This window comes from Scyliorhinus torazame, chromosome 11 (assembly GCF_047496885.1).
Source record: "Scyliorhinus torazame isolate Kashiwa2021f chromosome 11, sScyTor2.1, whole genome shotgun sequence".
Lineage (NCBI taxonomy): Eukaryota > Metazoa > Chordata > Chondrichthyes > Carcharhiniformes > Scyliorhinidae > Scyliorhinus > Scyliorhinus torazame.
Window position 1 is genome coordinate 142132289 of NC_092717.1, and position 24122 is coordinate 142156410.

The 24122-nt window shown below is 46.1% G+C and overlaps 1 protein-coding gene across 3 annotated transcripts in view; it reads left to right on the top strand.

Moving 5' to 3' along the window:
• The window catches only part of LOC140385559 (nucleolar protein 4-like), a 635493-nt gene extending 613578 nt beyond the window's left edge, over positions 1 to 21915 (top strand). For all 3 annotated transcript variants that reach the window (XM_072467836.1, XM_072467837.1, XM_072467835.1), the window contains 2 exons: positions 19386 to 19578; positions 20213 to 21915. In XM_072467836.1, coding sequence (XP_072323937.1) covers positions 19386 to 19578; positions 20213 to 20415 — 396 coding nt within the window. In that variant the 3' untranslated portion in view covers positions 20416 to 21915. The remainder of the gene's footprint in view (positions 1 to 19385; positions 19579 to 20212) is intronic.
• Positions 21916 to 24122: the final 2207 nt, after the last annotated feature.

Below are 24122 nucleotides of genomic sequence, written 5' to 3' on the forward strand. Positions count from 1 at the left end.
TGCAGAGGGACCTGGGTGTGCTGGTGCACGAGTCGCAAAAAGTTGGTGTGCAGGTGCAACAGGTGATTAAGAAGGCTAATCAAGTTTTGTCTTTCATTGCTAGAGGGATGGAGCTCAAGACTAGTGAGGTTATGCTGCAGTTGTATAGGGTGTTGGTGAGGCCGCATCTGGAGTATTGTGTTCAGTTTTGGTCTCCTTACCTGAGAAAGGACATATTGGCACTGGAGGGAGTGCAGAGGAGATTCACTAGGTTGATCCCAGAGTTGAGGGGATTAGATTATGACGAGAGGTTGAGTAGACTGGGACTGTACTCATTGGAGTTTAGAAGGATGCGGGGGGATCTTATTGAGACATATAAAATTATGAAGGGAATAGATAGGATAGATGCGGGCAGGTTGTTTCCACTGGACAGGGAAAGCAGAACTAGGGGGCATAGCCTCAAAATAAGGGGTGGTAGATTTAGGACGGAGTGTAGGAGGAACTTCTTCACCCAAAGGGTTGTGAATCTCTGGAATTCCTTGCCCAGTGAAGCAGTTGAGACTCCTTCTTTCAATGTTTTTAAGAAAAAGATAGATGCCTTTCTAAAGAATAAAGGGATTCGGGGATATGGTGTACGGGCCGGAGAGTGGAGCTGTGTCCACAAAGATCAGCCATGATCTCATGAAATGGCGGAGCAGGCTTGAGGGGCCAGATGGCCTACTCCTGTTCCTAGTTCTTATGTTCTTAAGGTAAAAGGTGTTTTAAGTCGTATGGATGTTCAAAGGAAAGTTTAAAGGTTTACTTAGTGTTGTAGTCTTTGGGGGTTGTATTTGAAATAATGGTTGCGAAGATGTTCACTGTGTTTTAAAAAGGTTAACTGGAGTTCATAGAATAAACATTGTTTTGCTTTGAAAAATACTTTTACATTTCTGCAGTACCACACCTGTAGAGTGGGCCGTGTGCTCCCCATACCGCTATCTAGAAAAAGTTGTGGGTCAGGTGAACTCCATGATACACTTTGGGGTTCTCTGAACCCTGGCCCATCACAAATTGGGGGCTTGAGGGGGATAAAAGTCTATCTATTGGATTGGCTTAGTGAACTTAAAGACAGTGAGGGTTGAGCATACTGTGGTTGCTTTTCGGATGTGGTATTCCAGTTTAAGTGGGGAGTGTGTTGTGGACACTGGCTCTTTCAGAGGCTCTGAAGGTTTTGGGGGTGGAGACGGTCACACGCAGTACCTTACGGACAGATACTAAAAGCAGACTGTTAGATTTGGCAAAAACATTGCAGTTAACATTACCTGACAAAATGTGAAAAGATGAGGTAATTATGGCGGTGGCTAAGCATTTAAAGTTGCCTGAGATACAGTTTCACTCATTGGAAATGGCAAAAAATTAAATTACAACTTAAACGAATGGAACATGAGAAAGAATTAAAGCAGCTTGAATATGATACAGAGGAAAAAGAAAGAGAAAAAGATAGAGTGGAAAGAGAGAGAGAGAGGAAAAAGAAAAGAAGAGAGAAGAAAGGAGAAAAGAAAGAATAGCCCTAGCAGAACAAAAAGAAAGAGAAAGGGAGATCCAGATCAGGGAAAAAGATAAAGAGAGAGAGTTTGAACTTCAGAAAATGGCCATGAAACATGACAGTCAGTTAAAATTGGCAGACGTAAAGGGAAACGTACAGTTGGATGATAGGGACATGAGAAATACTCAAGTGGTAAAGGTAAAGGTGATCTGATGGGAGATAATAAGGAGAGTGCACCTCAAATTAAAAAAGAAATCCAGGAGGGTGGAAGAGACATGAAAAGTTTCAAATGTTTTCACTGTAATAAACTAGGCCATGTAAAGTCACAGTGTTGGTGGTTGAAGAAAAGCACTGGGAAGGCTGATGTGGTAAAACAGGATAAGACAGTGGGAGGTGATTGATAATAAGGTGCCAGATCTCTCTAAAGAATTTACTTGTGTGGGTAAAGTTTACTCATGTGTATCAGGAAGAGCAGGTAAAGAAGTAACAATTTTAAGAGATATGTGAGCTAGTCAATCTTTAATCGTAAGAGATGAGGAGTTCTGTAGTCTGGGAAGATTGTTGCCAGAAAAGGTGGTAATATGTGGAATTCAGGGTGAGAGGAGTAGTGATCAATTATATCAGGTAAGGTTGGAAAGTCCAGTGAAGAATGGTGAAGTGGTAGTAAGAGTAATAGACATTAAAGATAATGTTGAGGGCTTATTGTCAAGATTATCCGAGGATTGGGATAAAGGAATTCCATTCGTACTGTTTGCAATTAGGGATGCACCTAATGAGTCAACCAAATTTAGTCCTTTTGAACTAATTTTTGGTCATGAGGTAAGAGGACCACTTAAATTGATTAAGGAAAAATTGGGGAGTGAGAAATCGGAAATTACATTATTGGATTATGTGTCAAATTTTAGGGAACAATTAAATAGAGCAGGTGAATTGGCTAGTCAACATTTAAAAGTTTCACAGAAAATGGTGATGAAACGGGTAGCGGATAAGAAATCCAAAGTTCGTAGTGGAGAACTTTCAGTGGAGATAAAGTTTTAGCATTGTTACCAGTGGTAGGTGAACCTTTAAAAGCTAGGTTTTGTGGACCTTTTCAGATTGAAAGGAAATTAAGTGAGGTGAATTATGTGGTAAAAATACCAGATAGAAGGAAGACTCACCGAGTGTGTCATGTGAATATGCTTAAAAGGTACTTTGAAAGGGAAGGAGAGGAAAAGGAGGAGGTTTTAATGATTCTAACTCAAAGTGACAAACCAAATCCAGATGACTGTGAATTTGACATACCTCAAATTAAATTGGAAAATGAGGATGTTCTTAAAAATTGGGATACATTGATGAGTTACCTCCCAGAGGAAAAACAAACTGACCTGAAAGAGTTATTGGTATCACGTGGGCACATTTGTAGAGATAAATTGGGAAGTACTAAAATGGCTATACATGATGTAGATGTGGGAAAGGCTGGTCCAATCAAACAACATCCATACAAACTTAACCCTTTAAAATTGGCACAGGTTAACAAAGAGATTGAGAGTATGCTTAAAAATGGCATAATTAAAGTGGGTTGCGGCCCATGGAGCTCACCCATAGTGATGGTACCTAAAGCAGACGGTACCCAATGGTTGTGTGTGGACTATAGAAAGGTTAATGCAGTTACAAGAATGGACTCTTATCCTATCCCACGTTTGGAGGATTGCATTGAGAAAGTGGGACAATCAGCTTTTATTTCCAAACTGCATTTACTTAGAGGTTACTGGCAGGTACCTTTAAACGAAAGGGTGAAGGAGATTTCAGATCCTGTGACTCCAGATGGTATATATCAATTCAAAGTTATGCCATTTGGCATGAAAAACGCACTGGCCACATTTCAACGGTTAACAAACAAAGTTGTTTCAGGATTACCCAATTGTGTGGTATACATAGACGATCTGGTAATTTTCAGCCAGACATAGAAAGAACATTTAAAACATCTGATGGAGTTATTCGATCGATTTCAGGCGGCGGGTTTGGTGGTAAACCTAGCCAAATGTGAATTTGCAAAAGCCCAAGTCACTTTGCTTGGCCATACAATCAGACAGGGTCGAATGGTCACACGGGATGTGAAACCAACAGTTATTGAGGAGATCCGATACCCTCAAGACGAAGGGAAATAATGCGATTTCTTGGCATGAGTGGATTTGATCAAATATTTGTGCAAATGTTTTGTAGCGTGATTGCTCCACTGATGGACTTGCTGAAGAAACGTCAAAAATTTCAGTGTACAGCAGAGTTTCAACAGGCATTTGACTGCCTGAAAGCTGTGATAACCAATGTTCCTGTGTTGGAGAATTGCAAGGGACTCTGATCAGATTGAACTAAAGTATCTGACTTTAAACAGAAATGCCGAGGCGTAGAGAAATGGAGGGATCGTGCAAAGACCTTTCAAAAAGTCTGTCAATCGAGAAGGATTTCAGTTGGAGGAAGAAGAACAAAAATGGATTATATTATTGTACCTGTTTGCGTGTGTTGTTTTTTGAAACGAAAAAGTATATTTACTGTGTGCATTTCTTAAAGGATGGTTAAAAGGCGAAAAATGGGACTTCCGGTTGCGGCCATGCCTGAATAGGTCGCACGTTCGGCAGCTCCCGCCAGGAACGGACTTTAGGGCTCTCTAGAGGGGCCCCAACGGCACTTGTTCAACGGCTTCCAGTTTGGGAAGGTGACAGCAAGGTCCCCCCGACAGTATATGGATTGGACCAGGAGTGGATCTTGGAGCAGCAAAAAGAGAGAGGGAGAAAAAGCAAGATGGCGGCGGGTGGAGACCAAGCAGCGTGGGCGCAGTGGTCGCAGGTGCAGCAGGAGTTTCTTAAACGCTGCTTTGAGGAGCTGAAGACAGAAATGCTGGCGCCAATGAAGGCGGCGATTGAGAAGCTGGTGGAGACTCAGAGGGCCCAGGGGGCGGCGATCCGGAAGGTGCGGCAGAAAGCCTCGGCGAACGAGGATGAGATCTTGGGCCTGGCGGTGAAAGTGGAGGCACACGAGGTGCTGCACAAGAGGTGGGCGGAAAGATTTGAGGACCTAGAAAATAGGTCGAGGATGAAGAATCTTCGGATTCTGGGTCTCCCCGAAGGAGTGGAGGGGCCCGATACCGGGGTATATGTGAGCACGATGCTCAGTTCGCTGATGGGCGAGGGAGCCTTCCTGAGCCCCCTGGAGCTAGGTGGGGCTCATCGGGTCCTGGCAAGGAGACCCAAGGCCAACGAGCCGCCAAGGGCTGTAGTGGTGAGGTTTCACCGCTTTATGGATAGAGAGTGTGTCTTGAGATGGGCCACGAAAGAGCGGAGCAGCAGGTGGGAGAACACGGAGATCCGAATCTACCAGGACTGGAGTGCAGAGGTGGCCAAGAAGAGAGCTGGCTTTAATCGGGCCAAAGCGGTGCTCCATCGGAAGTGGGTGAAGTTCGGTATGCTGCAGCCAGCGCGATTGTGGGTCACATTCCAAGATCGGCACCACTATTTCGAAACGCCTGAGGAGGCTTGGAGCTTTATACAGACTGAAAAGTTGGACACAAATTGAGGGTCTGTGGTTGTGGGGGGGGGGATGTCTGCTGTATATATGGTTTTAAATACGTGTAGGGGATGTTCCCTTGGTTGGGTGCTGGATGGGGTGGGTGAAGGGATTTGATGGGGAGAGTGTGGGCGCCGGTGTTGGAGGGAGGGGAAGCCTGGGGATGGGGAGTTGAGATAAGGCCGCAAAAGGAGCTGCGCCAGAGGGGACGGGGCCGGCTTAGGAAAGCGCGGGCTGTTTCCCGCGCTAGGGAAGGATGGCAGGGGGGGGTCGGAGGAGCGCGCACTGACTGCTAGGAAGGAGGGGGAGGGGGGATTCATACACTGGGGGGGGGGGTCGATGGGAAGACGGGAGAGGCCGGGGTCAGCAGGAGTCAGCTGACTTACGGGAGTGTTATGGGGGGAGCAAAAGAGCTAGATATGGATCTAGTGGGGGCAGGGGGGTGGGTATAGGGTTGCTGCTGCATTGGCCAATGGGGAAATGGAAATAGGAGAGGCGGTCGGGGCGGGGTTCCGCCGTCTGGGGGACTGGAGGGTGCGGGAGGCGCGGGCACGTGACTGGCCTAGAAAAGGAGATGGCTAGTCGGCAGGGGGGTGGGGTGAGAAGCCCCCCAATGCAGCTGATAACTTGGAATGTGAGGGGCCTGAATGGGCCGGTTAAGAGGGCCCCGAGTGTTCGCGCACTTAAAGGGACTGAAGGCAGATGTGGTCATGCTTCAGGAGACGCATTTGAAGGTGGCAGACCAGGTCAGGTTGAGAAAGGGATGGGTAGGACAGGTATTCCATTCGGGGCTGGATGCGAAGAACAGAGGGGTTGCAATACTGGTGGGGAAGCAGGTGTCGTTTGAGGCAATGAATATTGTAGTGGATAATGGAGGTCGATATGTGATGGTGAGCGGTAGGTTGCAGGTAGGTGAGCGGGTGGTACTGGTAAACGTATATGCCCCGAACTGGGACGACGCCGGATTTATGAAGCGCATGCTGTGTCGGATTCCGGACCTGAAGGCAGGAGGCTTGGGGGGGGGGGGGGGGGGGGGGATTTCAACACGGTGCTGGATCCAGCATTAGATCGCTCCAGATCCAAGACGGGGAAGAGGCCGGCTGCGGCCAAGGTGCTTTGGGGGTTTATGGACCAGATGGGGGGAATGGATCCATGGCCAGGGAATTCTCATTCTTTTCCCATGTACATAGAGCCTACTCCCGGATAGATTTTTTTGTTTTGAGTAGGGCGCTAATCCCGAAAGTGGAAGGAACGGAGTTTTTGGCCATAGCCCGCACTGGGTGGAGCTGGAGTTAGGAGAGGAGAGAGACCAGCGCCCGCTGTGGCGTCTTGATGTGTGATTATTGGCGGATGAGGTGGTGTGTGGGAGGGTGCATTGAGAGATACTTGGAGGTCAATGACAACGGAGAGGTGCAGGTGGGGGTAGTCTGGGAGGCGTTGAAGGTGGTGGTCAGGGGAGAGTTAATCTCCATTAGGGCCCACAGGGAGAAGAGAGAGGGGAGGGAGAGGGAGAGGTTGGTGGGGGAGATCTTAAGGGTGGACAGGAGATATGCAGAGGCCCCCAAGGAGGGACTACTTAGGGAGCGGCGAAGCCTCCAGACGGAGTTTGACCTATTGACCACAGGGAAAGCAGAGGCACAGTGGAGGAAAGCACACGGGGCGACGTACGAGTATGGGGAGAAGGTGAGCCGGATGCTGGCATACCAGCTCCGTAAGAGGGTGGCAGCGAGGGAGATAGGTGGAGTTAAGGATAGCAGGGGGAATACAGTGTGGGGTGCGGTGAGAGTAAATGAGGTATTTAAGGACTTCTATGAGGAGCTGTACAGATCTGAGCCCCCAGCAGGGGAAGAGGGGATGCAAAGATATTTGGATCAACCTAGGTTCCCGAGGGTGGAGGAGCAGGAGGTGGCTGGTTTAGGGGTGCTAATTGGGTTGGAAGAGCTGGCTAAAGGATTGGGGAACATGCAGGCGGGGAAGGCCCCGGGGCCAGATGGGTTCCTGGTCGAGTTTTATAGGAAATATGTGGACCTGCTAGGCCTGTTGTTAGTGAGGACTTTCAATGAGGCAAGGGAGAGGGGGACCCTGCCCCCGACAATGTCCGGGGCGCTGATGGAGGGAGAGGCGGAGGTAGAGGCAGCTATGGACGCAGAGAAGGCCTTCGACCGGGTGGAGTGGGAGTATATTTGGGAAGTGTTGCGGAGGTTTGGGTTCGGGGAGGGGTTTATTGGTTGGGTCAGGCTCCTATATAGATCCTCGGTGGCGAGTGTGGCTACGAATCGGCAGTGGTCAGAGTACTTTCGGCTGTACCGAGGGACGAGGCAGAGGTGCCCCCTGTCCCCCTTGTTGTTTGCATTGGCAATTGAGACTTTGGCCATGGCACTAAGGGAGTCCAGGAAATGGAGGGGGTTGGTCCGAGGGGGGGAGAGGAATATCGGGTGTCGCTGTATGTGGCAAATCCAGTGGAGGGGATGGTGGAGGTCATGCGGATCCTAAGGGAGTTTGGGGACTTCTCGGGCTAGAACCTCAACGTAGGGAAAAGTGAGCTCTTTGTGGTGCATCCAGGGGACCAGGGAAGGGGGATAGACGACCTACCATTGAAGAGGGCGGAAAATAACTTTCGGCACTTGGGGATCCAAGTGGCTGGGAGCTGGGGGACCCTGCACAAGCTTAATTTGACGCGGTTGGTGGAACAGATGGAGGAGGATTTCAAAAGATGGGATGTGCTGCCACTCTCGCTAGCGGGCAGGGTACAGTCGGTTAAAATGATGGTCCTCCCGAGGTTCTCTTTGTGTTCCAGTGCCTTCCCATTATGATTACCGAGGCTTTTTTTAAACGGGTAGGTAGGCGCATCATGGGTTTCGTGTGGGCAAATAAGACCCCGAGGGTAAAGAGGGTGTTTCTGGACCGTATCAGGGACAGGGAGGGCTGGCGATGCCGAATCTGTGCAGCTACTATTGGGCAGCCAACGTGGCGATGATCCGTAAGTGGGTAATAGAGGGAGAGGGGGCAGCATGGAAGAGGTTGGAGATGGCATCCTGCAGGGGCACGAGCCTGAGGGCGCTGGTGACGGCACCACTGCCGCTCTCACCGACAAGGTACACCACGGGTCCGGTGGTGGCGGCAACGTTGAAGATCTGGGGGCAGTGGAGACGGCATAGGGGCGAGATGGGAGCCTCGGTTTGGTCCCCGATTCGGGAGAACCATTGGTTCGTCCCGGGAAGGATGGATGGGGGGTTTCGGAGCTGGCATCGGGCAGGGATCAGAAGAATGGGGGACCTGTTTATAGATGGGACGTTTGCGAGCCTAGGGGCGCTGGAGGAGAAGTTTGGGTTACCCCCGGGAAATGCGTTCAGGTATATGCAAGTGAGGGCATTTGTGAGGCGGCAGGTGAGGGAATTCCCACTGCTCCCGGCACAGAGGATTCAGGACAGGGTGATTTCGGGTGTATGGGTCGGAGAAGGCAAGGTTTCGGCGATCTATCAAGAGATGACATCTCTTGGGGTGCGGGACATCTCTGACCGGCTTGAAAGGATACTGGCGAGGGAGGGGGAGGATCCAGTTGTTGTGGTCCATGTCGGTATCAACAACATAGGCAAGTCTAGAAAAGAGGACCTGTTTAGAGATTATGAAGAGGTAGGATTTAAATTAAAAAACAGGTACTCAAGGGTCATAATCTCCGGATTACTGCCCGAGCCACGTGCAAATTGGCATAGGGAGGCAAGAATAAGGGAAGTTAACATGTGGCTGAAAGAGTGGTGTGGAAAAGAGGGGTTCCTTTTCATGGGACACTGGCATCAGTTTTGGGACAGGGGGGACCTATACCGTTGGGATGGTCTCCACCTGAACCGAGCTGGGACCAGTGTTCTGGCGAAAAGAGTAAATAGGGTGATCAATAGGACTTTAAACTAGAGATTGGGGGGGAAGGGAAAGTCAGGGAACCAAGAGGTGAAGTAATCAGTGGGAAGCGTAGCTGCTTAGGAATACAAAAAAGCACCAAAAGACAGAACTCAGGAGAGGTTACGATAGTTCCCATCCCACAAAATATGACACAAGTGTATGGAAAGGCTCAGTAAACCAAGGTCCACCACACTAAGAAAACAAAAAGGGACGGTCAATAGAGAATTAAAGGTGCTATATTTAAATGCGTGCAGTGTACGGAACAAGGTAGATGAGCTTGTGGCCCAGATTGTGACTGGCAGGTATGATGTGGTAGGCATCACAGAGACAAGGTTGCAGGGGGTTCAGGACTGGCATTTAAACATCCAGGGATTCACAACCTATCGAAAAGACAGAGAGGTGGGCAGAGGGGGCGGGGTTGCCTTGTTAATTAGGAATGAAATTAAATCAATAGCACTAAACAACATAGGGTCAGATGATGTGGAGTCTGTGTGGGTAGAGTTGAGGAACCACAAAGGCAAAAAAAACATGGGAGTTATGTACAGGCCTCCTAACAGTGGTCAGGACCAGGGGCACAAAATGCACCACAAAATAGAAAGTGCATGTCAGAAAGGCAAGGTCACAGTGATCATGGCGGACTTCAATATGCAGGTGGACTGGGTAAATAATGCTGCCAATGGACCCAAGGAAAGGGAATTCATTGAATGTTTACAGGAGGGCTTTTTGGAACAGTTTGTGATGGAGCCCATGAGGGGACAGGCCATTCTGGACTTAGTGTTATGTAATGAGCCAGACTTGATTAAAGATCTTAAAGTAAGGGAACACTTAGGAGGCAGTGATCATAATATGGTAGAATTCAATCTGCAATTTGAAAGAAAGAAGGTAGAATCAGATGTAAAGGTGTTACAGTTAAATAAAGGTAACTACAGGGGCATGAGGGAGGAACTGACGAAAATCGACTGGGAGCAGAGCCTTGTGGGAAAGACAGTAGAACAGCAATGGCAGGAGTTTCTGGGAGTAATTGAGGACACAGTACAAAGGTTCACCCCAAAGAAAAGAAAGGTTATCAGAAAGGAGTTTAGGCAGCCATGGCTGACAAAGGAAGTTAGGGAATGCATCAAAGCAAAAGAGAAAACCTATAATGTGGCAAAGAGTAGTGGGAAGTCAGAAGATTGGGAAGGCTACAAAAACAAACAGAGGATGAAAATGAAAATCGCTTATTGTCACAAGTAGGCTTCAATGAAGTTACTGTGAAAAGCCCCTAGTCTCCACATTCCGGCGCCTGTTCGGGGAGGCTGTTGCGGGAATTGAACCGTGCTGCTGGCCTGCCTTGGTCTGCTTTCAAAGCCAGCGATTTAGCCCTGTGCTAAACAGCCCCTTGACAAAGAGATAACAAAGAGAGAAATAAGGAAAGAGAGGATCAATTATGAAGGTAGGCTAGCCAGTAACATTAGGAATGATAGTAAAAGTTTCTTTAAACACATTAAAAACAAACGGGAGGCAAAAGTAGACATTGGGCCGCTCCAAAATGACGCTGGTAATCTAGTGATGGGAGACAAGGAAATAGCGGAGGAATTAAATAAGTACTTTGCGTCAGTCTTCACAATAGAAGACATGAGTAATATCCCAACAATTCAGGATAGTCAGGGGGCAGAGTTGATTATGGTAGCCATCACAAAGGAGAAAGTGCTAGAGAAACTAAGAGGTCTAAAAATTGATAAATCTCCGGGCCCAGATGGGCTACATCCTAGAGTTCTAAAGGAGGTAGCTGAAGAAATAGTGGAGGCGTTAGTTATGATCTTTCAAAAGTCACTGGAGTCGGGGAAAGTCCCAGAGGATTGGAAAATCGCTGTTGTAACCCCCCTGTTCAAGAAGGGAACAAGGAAAAAGATGGAAAATTATAGGCCAATTAGCCTAACCTCGGTTGTTGGCAAGATTCTAGAATCCATTGTTAAGGATGAGATTTCTAAATTCTTGGAAGTGCAGGGTCGGATTAGGACAAGTCAGCGTGGATTTAGTAAGGGGAGGTCGTGCCTGACAAACCTGTTAGAGTTCTTTGAAGAGATAACAAATAGTTTAGACCAAGGAGAGCCAATGGATGTTATCTATCTTGACTTCCAAAAGGCCTTTGATAAAGTGCCTCACGGGAGACTGCTGAGTAACACAAGGGCCCATGGTATTCGAGGCAAGGCACTAACATGGATTGACGATTGGCTGTCAGGCAGAAGGCAGAGATTGGGATAAAAGGTTATTTTTCGGAATGGCAACCGGTGACGAGTGGTGTCCCGCAGGGTTCAGTGTTGGGGCCACAGCTGTTCTCTTTATATATTAACAAGCTAGATGACGGGACTGGGAGCATTCTGGCTAAGTTTGCCGATGATACAAAGATAGGCGGAGGGGCAGGTAGTATGGAGGAGGTGGGGAGGCTGCAGAAAGATTTAGACAGTTTAGGAGAGTAGTCCAAGAAATGGCTGATGAAATTCAACGTGGGCAAGTGCGAGGTCTTGCACTTTGGAAAAAAGAATAGAGGCATGGACTATTTTCTAAACGGTGACAAAATTCATAATGCTGATGTGCAAAGGGACTTGGGAGTCCTAGTCCAGGATTCTCTAAAGGTAAACTTGCAGGTTGAGTCCGTAATTAAGAAAGCAAATGCAATGTTGTCATTTATCTCAAGAGGCTTGGAATATAAAAGCAGGGATGGACTTCTGAAGCTTTATAAAGCATTTGTTAGGCCCCATTTAGAATACTGTGAGCAATTTTGGGCCCCACACCTCAGGAAGGACATACTGGCACTGGAGCGGGTCCAGTGGAGATTCACACGGATGATCCCAGGAATGGTAGGCCTAACATACGATGAACGTCTGAGGATCCTGGGATTATATTCATTGGAGTTTCGGAGGTTGAGGGGAGATCTAATAGAAACTTACAAGATAATGAATGGCTTAGATAGGGTGGACGTAGGGAAGTTGTTTCCATTAGCAGGGGAGACTAGGACCCAGGGGCACAACCTTAGAATAAAAGGGAGTCACTTTAGAACAGAGATGAGGAGAAATTTCTTCAGCCAGAGAGTGGTGGGTCTGTGGAATTCATTGCCACAGAGGGCGGTGGAGGCCGGGACGTTGAGTGTCTTTAAGACAGAAGTTGATAAATTCTTGATTTCTCGAGGAATTAAGGGCTATGGAGAGAGAGCGGGTAAATGGAGTTGAAATCAGCCATGATTGAATGGTGGAGTGGACTCAATGGGCCGAATGGCCTTACTTCCACTCCTATGTCTTATGGTCTTATGAAAGAAGAGGAGGAGGTTTCGGTAGAGGAGCTAAAGGGCAAGTGGGTGGAGGAGCTTGGGGAGGAGATTGATGAGGGTCTGTGGGCTGATGCCCCGAGTAGGGTTAACTCCTCTTCCTCTTGCGCCAGGCTCAGCGTAATACAATTTAAGGTTACTCACAGAACGCATATGACAGGGGCGAGGTCGAGTAGGTTCTTTGGGATGGAGGACAGATGTGGGAGGTGTTCAGGAAGCCCGGCGAATCACGTCCACATGTTCTGGTCGTGCCCGGCACTGGATGGGTTCTGGAGGGGTTTCGCGAGGATGATGTCCAAGGTGGTGAAGGTCCAGGTCAAGTCGAGTTGGCGGTTGGCACTATTTGGGGTAATGGATGAGCCGGGCGTGCAGGAGGCGAAAGAGGCCGGTATCCTGGCCTTTGCGTCCCTGGTAGCCCGGCGGAGGATCCTGCTACTATGGAAGGACGCGAAGCCCCCCAGTGTGGAAGCCTGGATAAATGACATGGCAGGGTTCATTAAGACAGAGAGGATAAAGTTTGCCTTATGAGGGTCTGTTCAGGGGTTCTTCAGGCGGTGGCAACCGTTCCTAGACTATCTCGCGGAGCGCTAGGAGGAGGTCAGCAGCAGCAGCAACCCGGGGGGGGGGTTCCCTAAGGGTACTTTGGAATGTTATATGGGGGGGGGTTAATATATGCAGGAGAAACCCAATGTATAAGTAGTTTATTATTTTTGATTGTGGTGTTTGTGTTCTTTCTTCTTTTCGTTATGGGGGTTTGTTTGTTAAAAATTTTGTTGGAAAAATTTGAATAAACATATTTTTTTTAAAAGTGAAAAAGGAAACCATGTTGAAGCTGCTAGTTTTTTTTTTCTTGGAGGAATGTGTCATGTGAGAGTACCTTTAAGAAATGGGTGTTTACTACTGCAGTGATGTCAGAGAGTGGGTGGAGCTGGGCTGTCTCAGCTTTATACTTTCGTTTTTGAGCAGGCTGCAAGGTGTGTTTTAGTTTCATTTTCAGAGCTGGATAGCTGCAGTCACATCCAGAAGGTGTATGAATTTCTCTCTGTAATCTAAAGACTGTAAATCGATCCTGGTGATTTAAAACTAATAACAGTGGTTTAACTACTTTAACCTGATGTGCTTCTGGTAAAAGGTGTTTTAAGTCGTATGGATGTTAAAAGGAAAACTGAAAGGTTTACTTAGTGTTGTAGTCTTTGGGGGTTGTATTTGAATTAATGGTTGCTAAGATGTTCACTATGTTTTAGAAAGGTTAACTTGAGTTCATAGAATAAACATTGTTTTGATTTTAAAAATACTTTTACATTTCTGCTGTACCACACCTGTAGAGTGGGCTGTGTGCTCCCCATACCACAATCTAATAAAAGTTGTGGGTCAGGTGAACTCCATGATACACTTTGGGGTTTTTAAACTCTGGCCCATAACACTACCCATACTCTCCAGCGGGTTCGACACAAAAAACCCAACAGGTCATCCACGTACAATGACACCCAGTGTTCCCCATTCACCCTCACAATCCCCTGCCACTCCACTGACCCCCTAAGGGCCATCGCCAAAGGCTCAATCGCCATCACAAACAGCAACAGCGACAGCGGATACCCTTGTTTTGTTCCCTTGTGCAGTCCAAAACTCTGTTAATTCATCACATTTGTGCTACATACAACATGCCACCAACTTCGGACCACTGACAGAGTCACAACCACATTTAACAGCCTCCTGATGTTACTAGAGAGCTGCCTACCCTTTACAAAACCTGTTTGATCCTCAGCGACCACCCCTGGCACACATTCCTCCATCCTCCCCGCCACCAGCTGAGCCAGCGCTATCACATCTGTGTTCAACAACAAATTGGGCCTATACGGCCGACACTTCCCATTCTTCGGGATTATTATTTGGGATTAAAGATCATTATTATAGTGATCGACGCCTGCATCAGTGTCTCTGGCAGCTCTCCCTTCTCCAACACCTCATGAAATATCCCCAACAAATGTGGCGCCAACTCTGCCACAAACGCCTTATAAATCTTTGTTGGAAAACCGTCCGGCCCTGGAGCCTTCCCTGACTTCATGCCCCTAATGCCATCCATCGTCTCCTTCAGCCGCTCCTCCAATGCCTGCCTGCCTTCTCTCTCCTCCAACCTCGGAAACTTCAACCCATCTAAAAACCATCCCATATCCCCTTCTCCACCTGGCTAGGCCAGCTTCCCAAATACCCCTGAACACCTCATTTACCCTCCCTGGCTTTGACATCGCCCCTTCTCTTTCGCACCCTTAGAATTTCCCTGGACACAGCCTGCTGCCACAGCTGGTGGGACAGCATACAGCTCGCCTTCTCTCCATTTTCCTATTGCACCCCCCTTAGCTGCCTTTCCAGTCATCAACCTATCAAACTGCCCTTGCAACCTCTTCCTCTCTGCCATCAATTCATCCCCCCCCTCCCCCCCGGATCCCACCCCCTCCCCACCCACCCACTCTGGGTCCCGCACTTCATTGGCCCCCTTAACCCCGTTCCTTTCGTTCAACAAAATGGCCACCCCCCACCATGCCGAGTCAAACCCTGAGAGGAACACTTGTCCCACCCATCCCTTCCTCAACTTAAAACTGATCCTTCACCTGGAGGTGCGTCTTCAGTAAAAAGATCACCTCCTCCATCAAACTCCTCAGGTGTGCAAAAAAAACCAAGACCTCTTAAATCGGCCCATTGAACCCACAGATGTTTCACGCTTCAATTCTTACCGGAGACTTATACTTCCACTCCCTTCTACTGTCCGACATCATCCTACCCCTCCATCTCCTCTAATACCACCCTAAATCGGGCCCATCCAAAATGGCTTCCCTCTCCACCCATGGCCATGCTCAGTCTCCAAGTCTCCAATCCCCCCCTCTTCCCCCCCGGCACCTGGCCACCTCTCGCGGCCTCCTACCCCACCTCACCTCCGTTCACCAGCACTACCTGCCAACATGGCACCTCCTGCTCAAAGACCCCCCCCATTTTTCCAATGGTAGTTGTTGAATTTGCAGAGTTCATTTTGTAGACGTCCAGTCATTTGGAATGAACACCAGACATTCCCGTACCAGCCTCCCCGAACAGGTGCCGGAATGTGGCGACTAGGGGCTTTTCACAGTAACTTCATTTGAAGCCTACTTGTGACAATAAGCCATTTTCATTTCATTTCATTTCACAGCTTCTGGCCAGCATCTTCATTTTTGAGACTCCAGGGTGCCCCATGATGTAGTTCAGCCAGTATGGCTCGACGGCCTTGACTTGGAACTATTACCCGAGCCCCCCATAGCAGGATCCCGTCTTCCACGATGATCTGCTCTCTTCTGCTCCAGTAAAGGTGGAATTCCGCCTGGACTGATCTTTCCATCTCCCCAGTTAGCACCATGTGTTTTATTTTTGATAAAACCGGGTCCCTTTGGGTCCATAAACGAATGTTTTGTGCGGCCACTGGAAGGGTGTCCAGGAAATGTAACATCATTACCATTTCCTCTATTTGGCGGGGCGTCTGGTAATGGCAGCCTGCTTAATGCATCGGCATTTGCCACCCGGGTTCCTGGCCGATGCTCCAGTTCATACTGGTACGCCACCAGTCGTAGGGTCCAGCGTTGGATCTGGGCCGAAGCTATTGGTGGTATTGTTTGGTCTTCTTTCAACAAACCCAACAATGGCTTGTGGTCTGTAATTATAGTGAATTTCCGCCCGTACAAGTACTGATGAAATTTCTTCACCGCGAAGATCACAGCCAGTCCTTCCTTTTCGATTTGGGCGTACTTTCGTTCTGCTGCTGCCAGCGTCCTGGAAACAAATGCAATAGGTGGTTCCTGCCCGTTTAGCCCTCGTGTGCAAAACTGCACCAACGCCATATGGAGACGCGTCAAATGTGAGCACCAACCCTTTGCTGTGTCGTAATGTGCAAAGACTTTCTCGGAGGAAAGCTGTTCTTTTATCTTCTTGAAAGCTCTGTCTTGGCGGGCGGACCACTCCCAGGCTTGCACCTTCAGTAATTTGTGTAGGTGGTCCAAGATGGCAGCTTTGTTCTGCATGAACTTTCCATAATATGTCACAAGTCCTAAAAAAGACCTGAACTCCTGGATTGTGGTGGGGGCCAGGGCATCTTTAATTGCTCTCATCTGATCCTCCAAAGGGTATAGCCCTGATTTGTCAATCTTGTTACTCAGATAGGTTACTTGAAGTGCTAGGAAAACACATTTCTCCCTCTTTAGGCACATGCCTGCTGCTGAAACCTCCAAATGACTTCCTCCAGGTTTTGCAGGTGTTCTGTCTTTGTTTTTCCTGTAATGAGGACATCGTCCAGGTAAATGGCGACCTGTGGTAGCCCTTGCAATATATTCTCCATTGTCCTTTGGAATATCACACAAGCTGACGATACCCTGAAGGATAATCTTGTATATTGAAAAAGGCCCTTCAGGGTGTTTATCGTTGAGAATTTTTGGGACTTTGTCCAGCTTCAGCTGTAGATATGCGTGGCTCATATCCAGCTTTGAGAATAGGAGTCCTCCAGCCAGCTTTGCATACAAATCCTCAATCCGGGGAATTGGGTATTTGTCCAGTTGGGAGTAGCGATTAATCGTTTGTTTGAAATCTCCACAAAGGCGGACCGAGCTGTCCGGTTTAAGGATAGGTACTACGGGTGCCGCCCACTCTGCAAACCGGACCGGTTTTATTATTCCCTGCACGCTGTAAATGTTTTATTTCCATATCGACTTTCTGCCTTAATGCGAAGAGTACTGGTCGGGCCTTGTAGAATTTTGGGACTGCCTGTGGATCTACAGGCAATGTCGCCTTTGCTCCCTTTATTGTTCCGAGCCCTTCTCGGAAAACCTCTGGGTATTTGCACAGGAGTTCGCTCAGGCGCCCATTTTCCAGCTGGAAAATGTTTACCCAATCCAGCTGGATCTCTTTTAGTCAGTTTCGTCCCGATAAGCTTGGCCCCACACCTTTCACTACCATTAAAAGCAGCCTAACCAGTTGCTCTCCATAAGCCACAGTTACATGCATTGTTCCCAACACTCTCAGTGGTTCCCCTGTGTATGTCCTCAGTTTTGCCGAGGTCCTGGCTAGGAATAGGGGTTGGAGTCCAGTGCGAATTTTATTGAATACTGTTTCCCCTGTCACTGATACGGCTGCTCCAGTGTCGACTTCCATCAGTGTGGGACGTCCATTCAACCTAATGGATAGTTTAATGAGTTTTGAGTTCACCATCATTACACAATTTAGTTGTTCCTTGTTGGGAAATAGGTGGAGCTTCTAGGGTATGCATTCTCCTGTACCCCGGCCTACGTGACCTTCTCCAAGATGATGGTTTTGGGCTTCTATTCCTCCTTTCTGGCTCCGATCTCTGGCAACAACTACAACATTTTGCCGGGCGAAAGGCTGCCGTCTGTCTGGACCTAATTTTCCCTTGCTTGGGAGGCAAGTGGGCCTTCTTAACTTAGTATTCGAGTCGTTTCGGAGGGTGGCTATGCAGTTGCCTATCCCCCAGCGGTAGTTACTCAGTTTCACTGGTGTGGGCATCTACCTCCATCGGAGTACCCTGTAACTCATGCGTTCTGCTTGCCGCATTTTCTAAGGACAAAGCCAGCTGCAATGCTCGTTTGCAATCCGGCTCAGCCTCTGCTAACAGATGCTTCTGGATTGCTAGATTATTTATTCCACATACCAAACAGTCTCGGAGCATCTCATTTAGCGTCAGGCCAAATTCGCAAGCCTCTGCTAATCGCCTTAATCTTGTTAAAAAGTTTGTAACCGACTCCCCAGTGTCTCGGCATGCGGAGTAAAACCGGTACCTTCGCAGGACCAGAGGTGACTTAGGGTCATAGTACTCTTTTACTAAGTCCGTCAATTCCTGGAAAGTTTGTGTCCGGTGCCTCCAGAAAAGTGAGACTGCGCATAACGGCAAAGGCTGCCGGCCCACACACGGTCAGCAGAATGACCCGTTGCTTTTCATCCGGAATTATATCGTTTTCTCTAAAGAAGTACGTCATCCGCTCTACATATTGGGCCCAGTCTTCCACTGCAGGGTCAAAAGAGTCCAACTTTCCGAATAAAGGCATTCTGCCCGTCAGTGGCTTACCCTCAATATGCGGCAGCTGCTGACGAGCAGGTTTCTTCGGGTCGTTCCATTTTCCTCGTCACCACTGTAATAAGTCCACGGAGGCAGAAGTCCCGTCACCAGAATACCTTTTATTTTCAAACCCAACAGTTGAACAACCATGACCATTCAGTCTGCTGTCTACACCAAGAATGTAGCGGATCTGACACTCCCTGTTAGAAACACAGAAAGGGGTTCCCTGATTGGGCCACTAATCAGGGAACCCGTATTCTAATTAGCCAATCTCAAAGGCCTGGCCTAAGTCATTACAAGCAGCTTTGTTTGGGACACAGCTGGTTATGGAACACAAGTCACCAGTACTAATACGGCCCCATAGCCTTTGCTGTTTTTAGAAGCAAGTGAGTTTTTAACAATATAATAAGTGATAATTACTTTTGAACAACCTCTCTGGCTCTGAAAAATTAAATTTAGCAGTGTGAGCTCTCATTTCCTGAAAAGAAAATTAATGCATATTTTTCAAAATAATTACCTTACTGTTTGTCTCTTTTATCTCTCGCTTTTAATCAATTCTGTGTTCCCAATCTTTATTTGACTCGCTCTACATCATTTAAATGTAATATAATATATATTTCCTGCTTTTTACTTCCTTTGTTGGACACTGTATGTCTCATTGATGATAATGTAATTTGATTGGTTGAAAACCTTTGCTCTTGCTTTTCCTGTTCACCGCCATCATTGATTCCCTGCACAGGGTATCACACTGAAACAGGCATCAGATTGGTGGAAATCTCTGCTGACAAGTTTGCAGAGAATTTGTGGCCAGGTGAATGATAAGAACCATTCCTTCACCACTGAACGCAAAATGTGGCCCTTTTTTTAACCATATAGGCAAAGCATCATATAATTTACTATCCTAATAAGATGTACCTTGAAAGCTCTCACTGTCAATAGGACAAATTTAATTTTTAATAAGAAATTTCCATTCTTACTGTTTCTGTTGCTACCATAAACACTTTTTGCAAATTAATTCACATCTCAATAAAGAAAATTATTTTGCACTTTTGCAGGATGAGCCTGTTGCACTTGGCAAACAGTGGACGAGAGATTCTGCTCAGGTCGCATACACCGCCCCAGCAGTTTCTTATTCACAGGAGTTGATGTACATCAATGGAAATACAAGCTATAATTACCATGGTTATGGAGGGCTGAGTGGTGGGAAGCAGAATCCACCTTCCTTACCAAGTGACGGTACTAACAGTGGTAGGTCTAATTAAATATCCATTAATGATTATCAGTAATATCTCAAATGATTTCAATATGAAAAGAAAATTCTTGCATAACCTTGCATTAGTTATATTCTTGATAATTGTATATTATTAAATATATATATATATATTCCAAATACAATTACACAGAAGGCTGAGGACCTAAACTGAAAGAGGAGGCTTTAAAATCAGTGAATGAGCAAAGGGATTGAACATGTTTTGTCATGTTAATTCTGTTTCATCAGCTCAGACCAGGAAGCCAGATGTCAATGTAAAGTCATTGGTTTTTAATGCAACAACATTGTCAAATTTATCCCTTAGACTCACTTAGCAGCTGTCAGTGTTGTGAACTTTTTTCAACAATTACAGTAACTGAATACTGAGAACTCTTCTTGTTTTTTTGTCAAGTTTGTACAAAAATACCTAGAGCTAGCAATTGTCTATATGGATGAAGAATTTCCCAGATGTGATATTTAAAGATTTGCAGTACACTATCTGTGATTGCATGTTCTGTTACAAATCTTGCCAAAGGGATCGTGAGAATGTTGGGTACAAAAAACTGCTTGAAATTAAAGAGAGATATGCATTTAGAAGTGCATCCATATATAATGTTTTGTTTCTATTTAAAGGCCCAGCAGATCTCAGCGTGAAGAAGTCACTTGCATCACACTCCGGATCCTCCAACATTAACAATTCCAAAACTCCACCAGCTCAGCTGAGTCCCACTGAAATAAATGCAGTACGGCAGCTTGTTGCAGGATATCGAGAATCAGCAGCCTTTTTACTCCGTTCTGCAGATGAGCTAGAAAACCTGATCTTACAGCAGAATTAATTCCCATTGAGCTACCCTCTTCACTGTTGATGTTTAGGTTTCTGGGGCAGATACCTTTCTATAACTATACAGTACCATGGAATAATGGCTGTTGTAGTCTCCGATCATACCCCTGAATGTGAAACAACATATTGGACCACCTCTGGTGTTTTATAAAGCTTCAGTCGGTTCTATTTCATATTTTCTAATTGGAGTAACAAATGGAATATGGCCACAAATGTTTAACCATCTTCAGTGACTGACCGCCAAGTAAAAACAACAGCATCAATATCGTCTTACGTTCCAAGTGCAATATTAGTTTAAGGTGCTACTAATAGTTTATTTTGGACAACTGCAGAGATAAAAATAATTTAAGGAGGCTTTATACCTGTGAAAAATAATTATGTTGTAGTAGATGCGGAGCAGATGTTGGGAATTTGGTGTTGGTTTTGGGGTGGTGATAATAGGTTAATTGGAGGGGAGGGGGGGGGGGGGGTGGTAGCTAAGCCAATATAATTTATCATATTGAGTTTACGCTCCTACTGTTATCGATCCCCATTTCACTCACATGTAAGTCTACCCCTGTGTTCAGGTAAAATAAATTCTGATATGGTGCCTGGATAAAATGCATCTGAAAACAAAATAGACAAGTTGTTTATTGGATTAATTTAAATCTGATGTTTGTTGGAAAATGAAAACATAAAACCTTGTGGGATGTATTTCACTGTAGGTTGTATATTTTGCAAGTAACAATCTGAGATCTTTGTACAGTTTAATTTTAGAGAATTCTATTGAGAGGATGTCTTGGGACACCTTTTACTGTGGGATGTATTTTGCTGTAGGTTGTATATTTTGCAAGTAACAATGTGAAATCTTTGTACAGTTCCATTTTTCAGAATTCTATGAACAGAGGCCTGGAGACTTTTTTTGATGTGCAAAATGTGCAGTTCTCTGCAGTATTTTGTTGTTCCCTAAAGCCTGTACTGACCGGATGCAGTTCTCTCACAATTACTGTGGGTGTACTTAAATTCTGTCAATTATTTTATAAATTATTACTTATACACAAATTGATGTTAATTTCTGTTGTTTATGACCATTTTATCTGTAATTCTTGGGTAATTTACCTTTGCTTTTCATGTTAGAATATAATTTAAATTTTGTATTTTTGCTGTGCACTTAGTGAAGAGGTATAGTGGGAATCCCTGTATAGTTTCTACACTTGTGAAATACTTAAAAATTGTCTCATTCATGTTGAATCTCATTTATGTTTTGATAATTGTGTTTAATGAATCGGTAACATTTTGAGTATATGTGAATTAGTGTTTTCAATTTGTTAACAACTCCAGACTGTGATTGTGAACTGCGTTATGTGCACTTTGTTCTATAGTAATTGGACAGCACTGACATCTAAGCTTTTTGTAATGTTTATTTGATTGATTGATATACTGTTTAACAAAGTCAAAATGGTTGGTATTGTAGGTGAATATAAATGTGAGAAAACAGTCACTGCTATAATCCAAATATTTGTGGATTTTTCCTTCTACTGCAGCATATACCTCTTATTAGAAAGCTGGAACCAATAAATATTGAACAAAATTAGTTTTGAAACATCTTGAAAAATAATGCAAAAACATACTTGTAGTGGAATGCAAGTGCCTTTCTTTCCTTGTTGACAGCTAATTCTAATGGATTCTAGCCACACATTTACTAGCAACGTTATGCATTACCAGGAAGAGTGACTGTAGGCTATTATAGTCATTAGTAATATCAAGTGCTCACTGTTATTTTTTTAAAAGAGTTCCCACTCCTGCAGAGTAGGTTTAGTAGTAGGTAAGGGAATCAAGGGTTTTGGGATAAGGCGGAAAAGTGGAATTGAGGATTATTTTATCAGATCAGACATGATCTCATTGAACGGCAAAGCAGACTGAATGGGCTGAATGGCCTACTTCTGCTCTTATGGTAGTTCCTTACGGAAGTTCTTACTTCAGCTCATAAATGGGCTATTGCCACCAAGGCGAAAAACTGAAAGCTGCGTGGAATCCTTTAATGGATGGAACAATTTGCCCCACACACCCCTATTCACTACGAACATGAATCCTGCTGATGGTAACGCCAGTCAGAAAATCAATCCAACATTGTCATTCCTGGTTCAACAAAAAAATCTTCTATACTCTAAATTACTGACAGACATCCTGGGCAAAATACCCCGCCGGGCAGAATAACGCTTGCAACCCCACATCTCCCCCAGTGGGAAGCTCCCATGGGTTTCGGGGGAAAGTAGTTGAAGTACTAAAAAGGCAATTAAGAGCCCTTTTAAGAATAAAATCCCTATTTCACAACAGCTTGTGGGTTACATGCTGCACCTGCAACTCACCAGGCTGGAGAAGACAAGTGCAAATCAGGAACTCATTGGAGTGAAATGACCTGATTGTATTAATGGTGAAACCCACAAACCTGTGGCCAGCCACAATAAAGAGCTTATGTGACAGGAGCAGTCCTTTCAACCCAAAATCACTGATTTCACTGGGGACAGCAACTTTGTGTAACTTGAATACCACTGAGGCTAACCTCACCTTATTGCCTGTGAGACTTTCCAAAGACATGCAGTCTACATATTATGAAGTTGGTTAGTCCTTTGAGGAGGCAGTCTCCAGAGTCCCCGAGCTCAGCAGACACACTGACTGAGGCAACAACAGCTGTCTTCTCCACAGTAAGTTTTACTTCCTTCACAGGATTTCTACAGGTTCAATGAGATATTGATTGTATCCATTCGGCAAATAAGGTGCCATCAGATCAGTCGGCGTATTTGTTAAAGGGGCTTCCCCTCCTTTAACGAGCAACTGGCATGCGACTACCACAAAAGGATAATGTAAGTGTTGCCAAATATCCAGGGAGCTACCATGACTTGTTCATCCTTCCCCAGCCTCCGGTTTCTGGGAGACAGTGGACAACCACAAGAACTGGCCGATGACCCCAACGTGGAGCCCCTCTACAGAGACAGGAGAAATACAACAGGAGCCATGTTAATTCTCGGGCAACAATAGAACAAGCTGTCACTACATGAATCATCACCTCCAGGGATGAATCTGTGAACTGGGGAACAGCCTTTCCATGTATCCCATCCATGCTGCAGCTCTTTCCTCTCACTGGAATGTTTCCTGGAAACACTGTTATCATTGTAAGTCCTGCCAGGTTCATTTAAATATAAATCCTTCATTGCTGCTTTAGGCAGGTCTTCCCACCTGCCCTCTCTGATTGATCAGAGAACCCACTGGTGGACGGATAATTGGTTTGTTCTGGGAAAGAGCAACCACAAGGTTCGCAAATCTGAGAGTTGGATTCCTGACCCAGAAACAGTCCCAATATTCCATCAGAGCTAAGTGAGAAGATTCTGCCGATACTTTGGGGATGGAGAGAGAAAGAAACTTTGGCCCACCGTGCTTCCCCCTCCCAACTAAACCCCTGCAAAAATCAAAGTCTATATAAAAGGTATTGCTCAGCACTAAATGACAGCGTGAGGCACAGGTCCCACCTCCAATCGCTCCTCTCCAAAATTCCTGAACATGTCATTGTGTGCCAAATCTGTGAGCATCTTTCCTGCAACTCCAGGTTTTCATCTCTGACATTCACGTGGTTCTGGCCTTAACTATTCAATCATAACCAGGATATCTGCTGTCATGGCTTCTTTTCCCACCTCACCCCTCTATTGTTCCTTCCGGAGTCCTCTA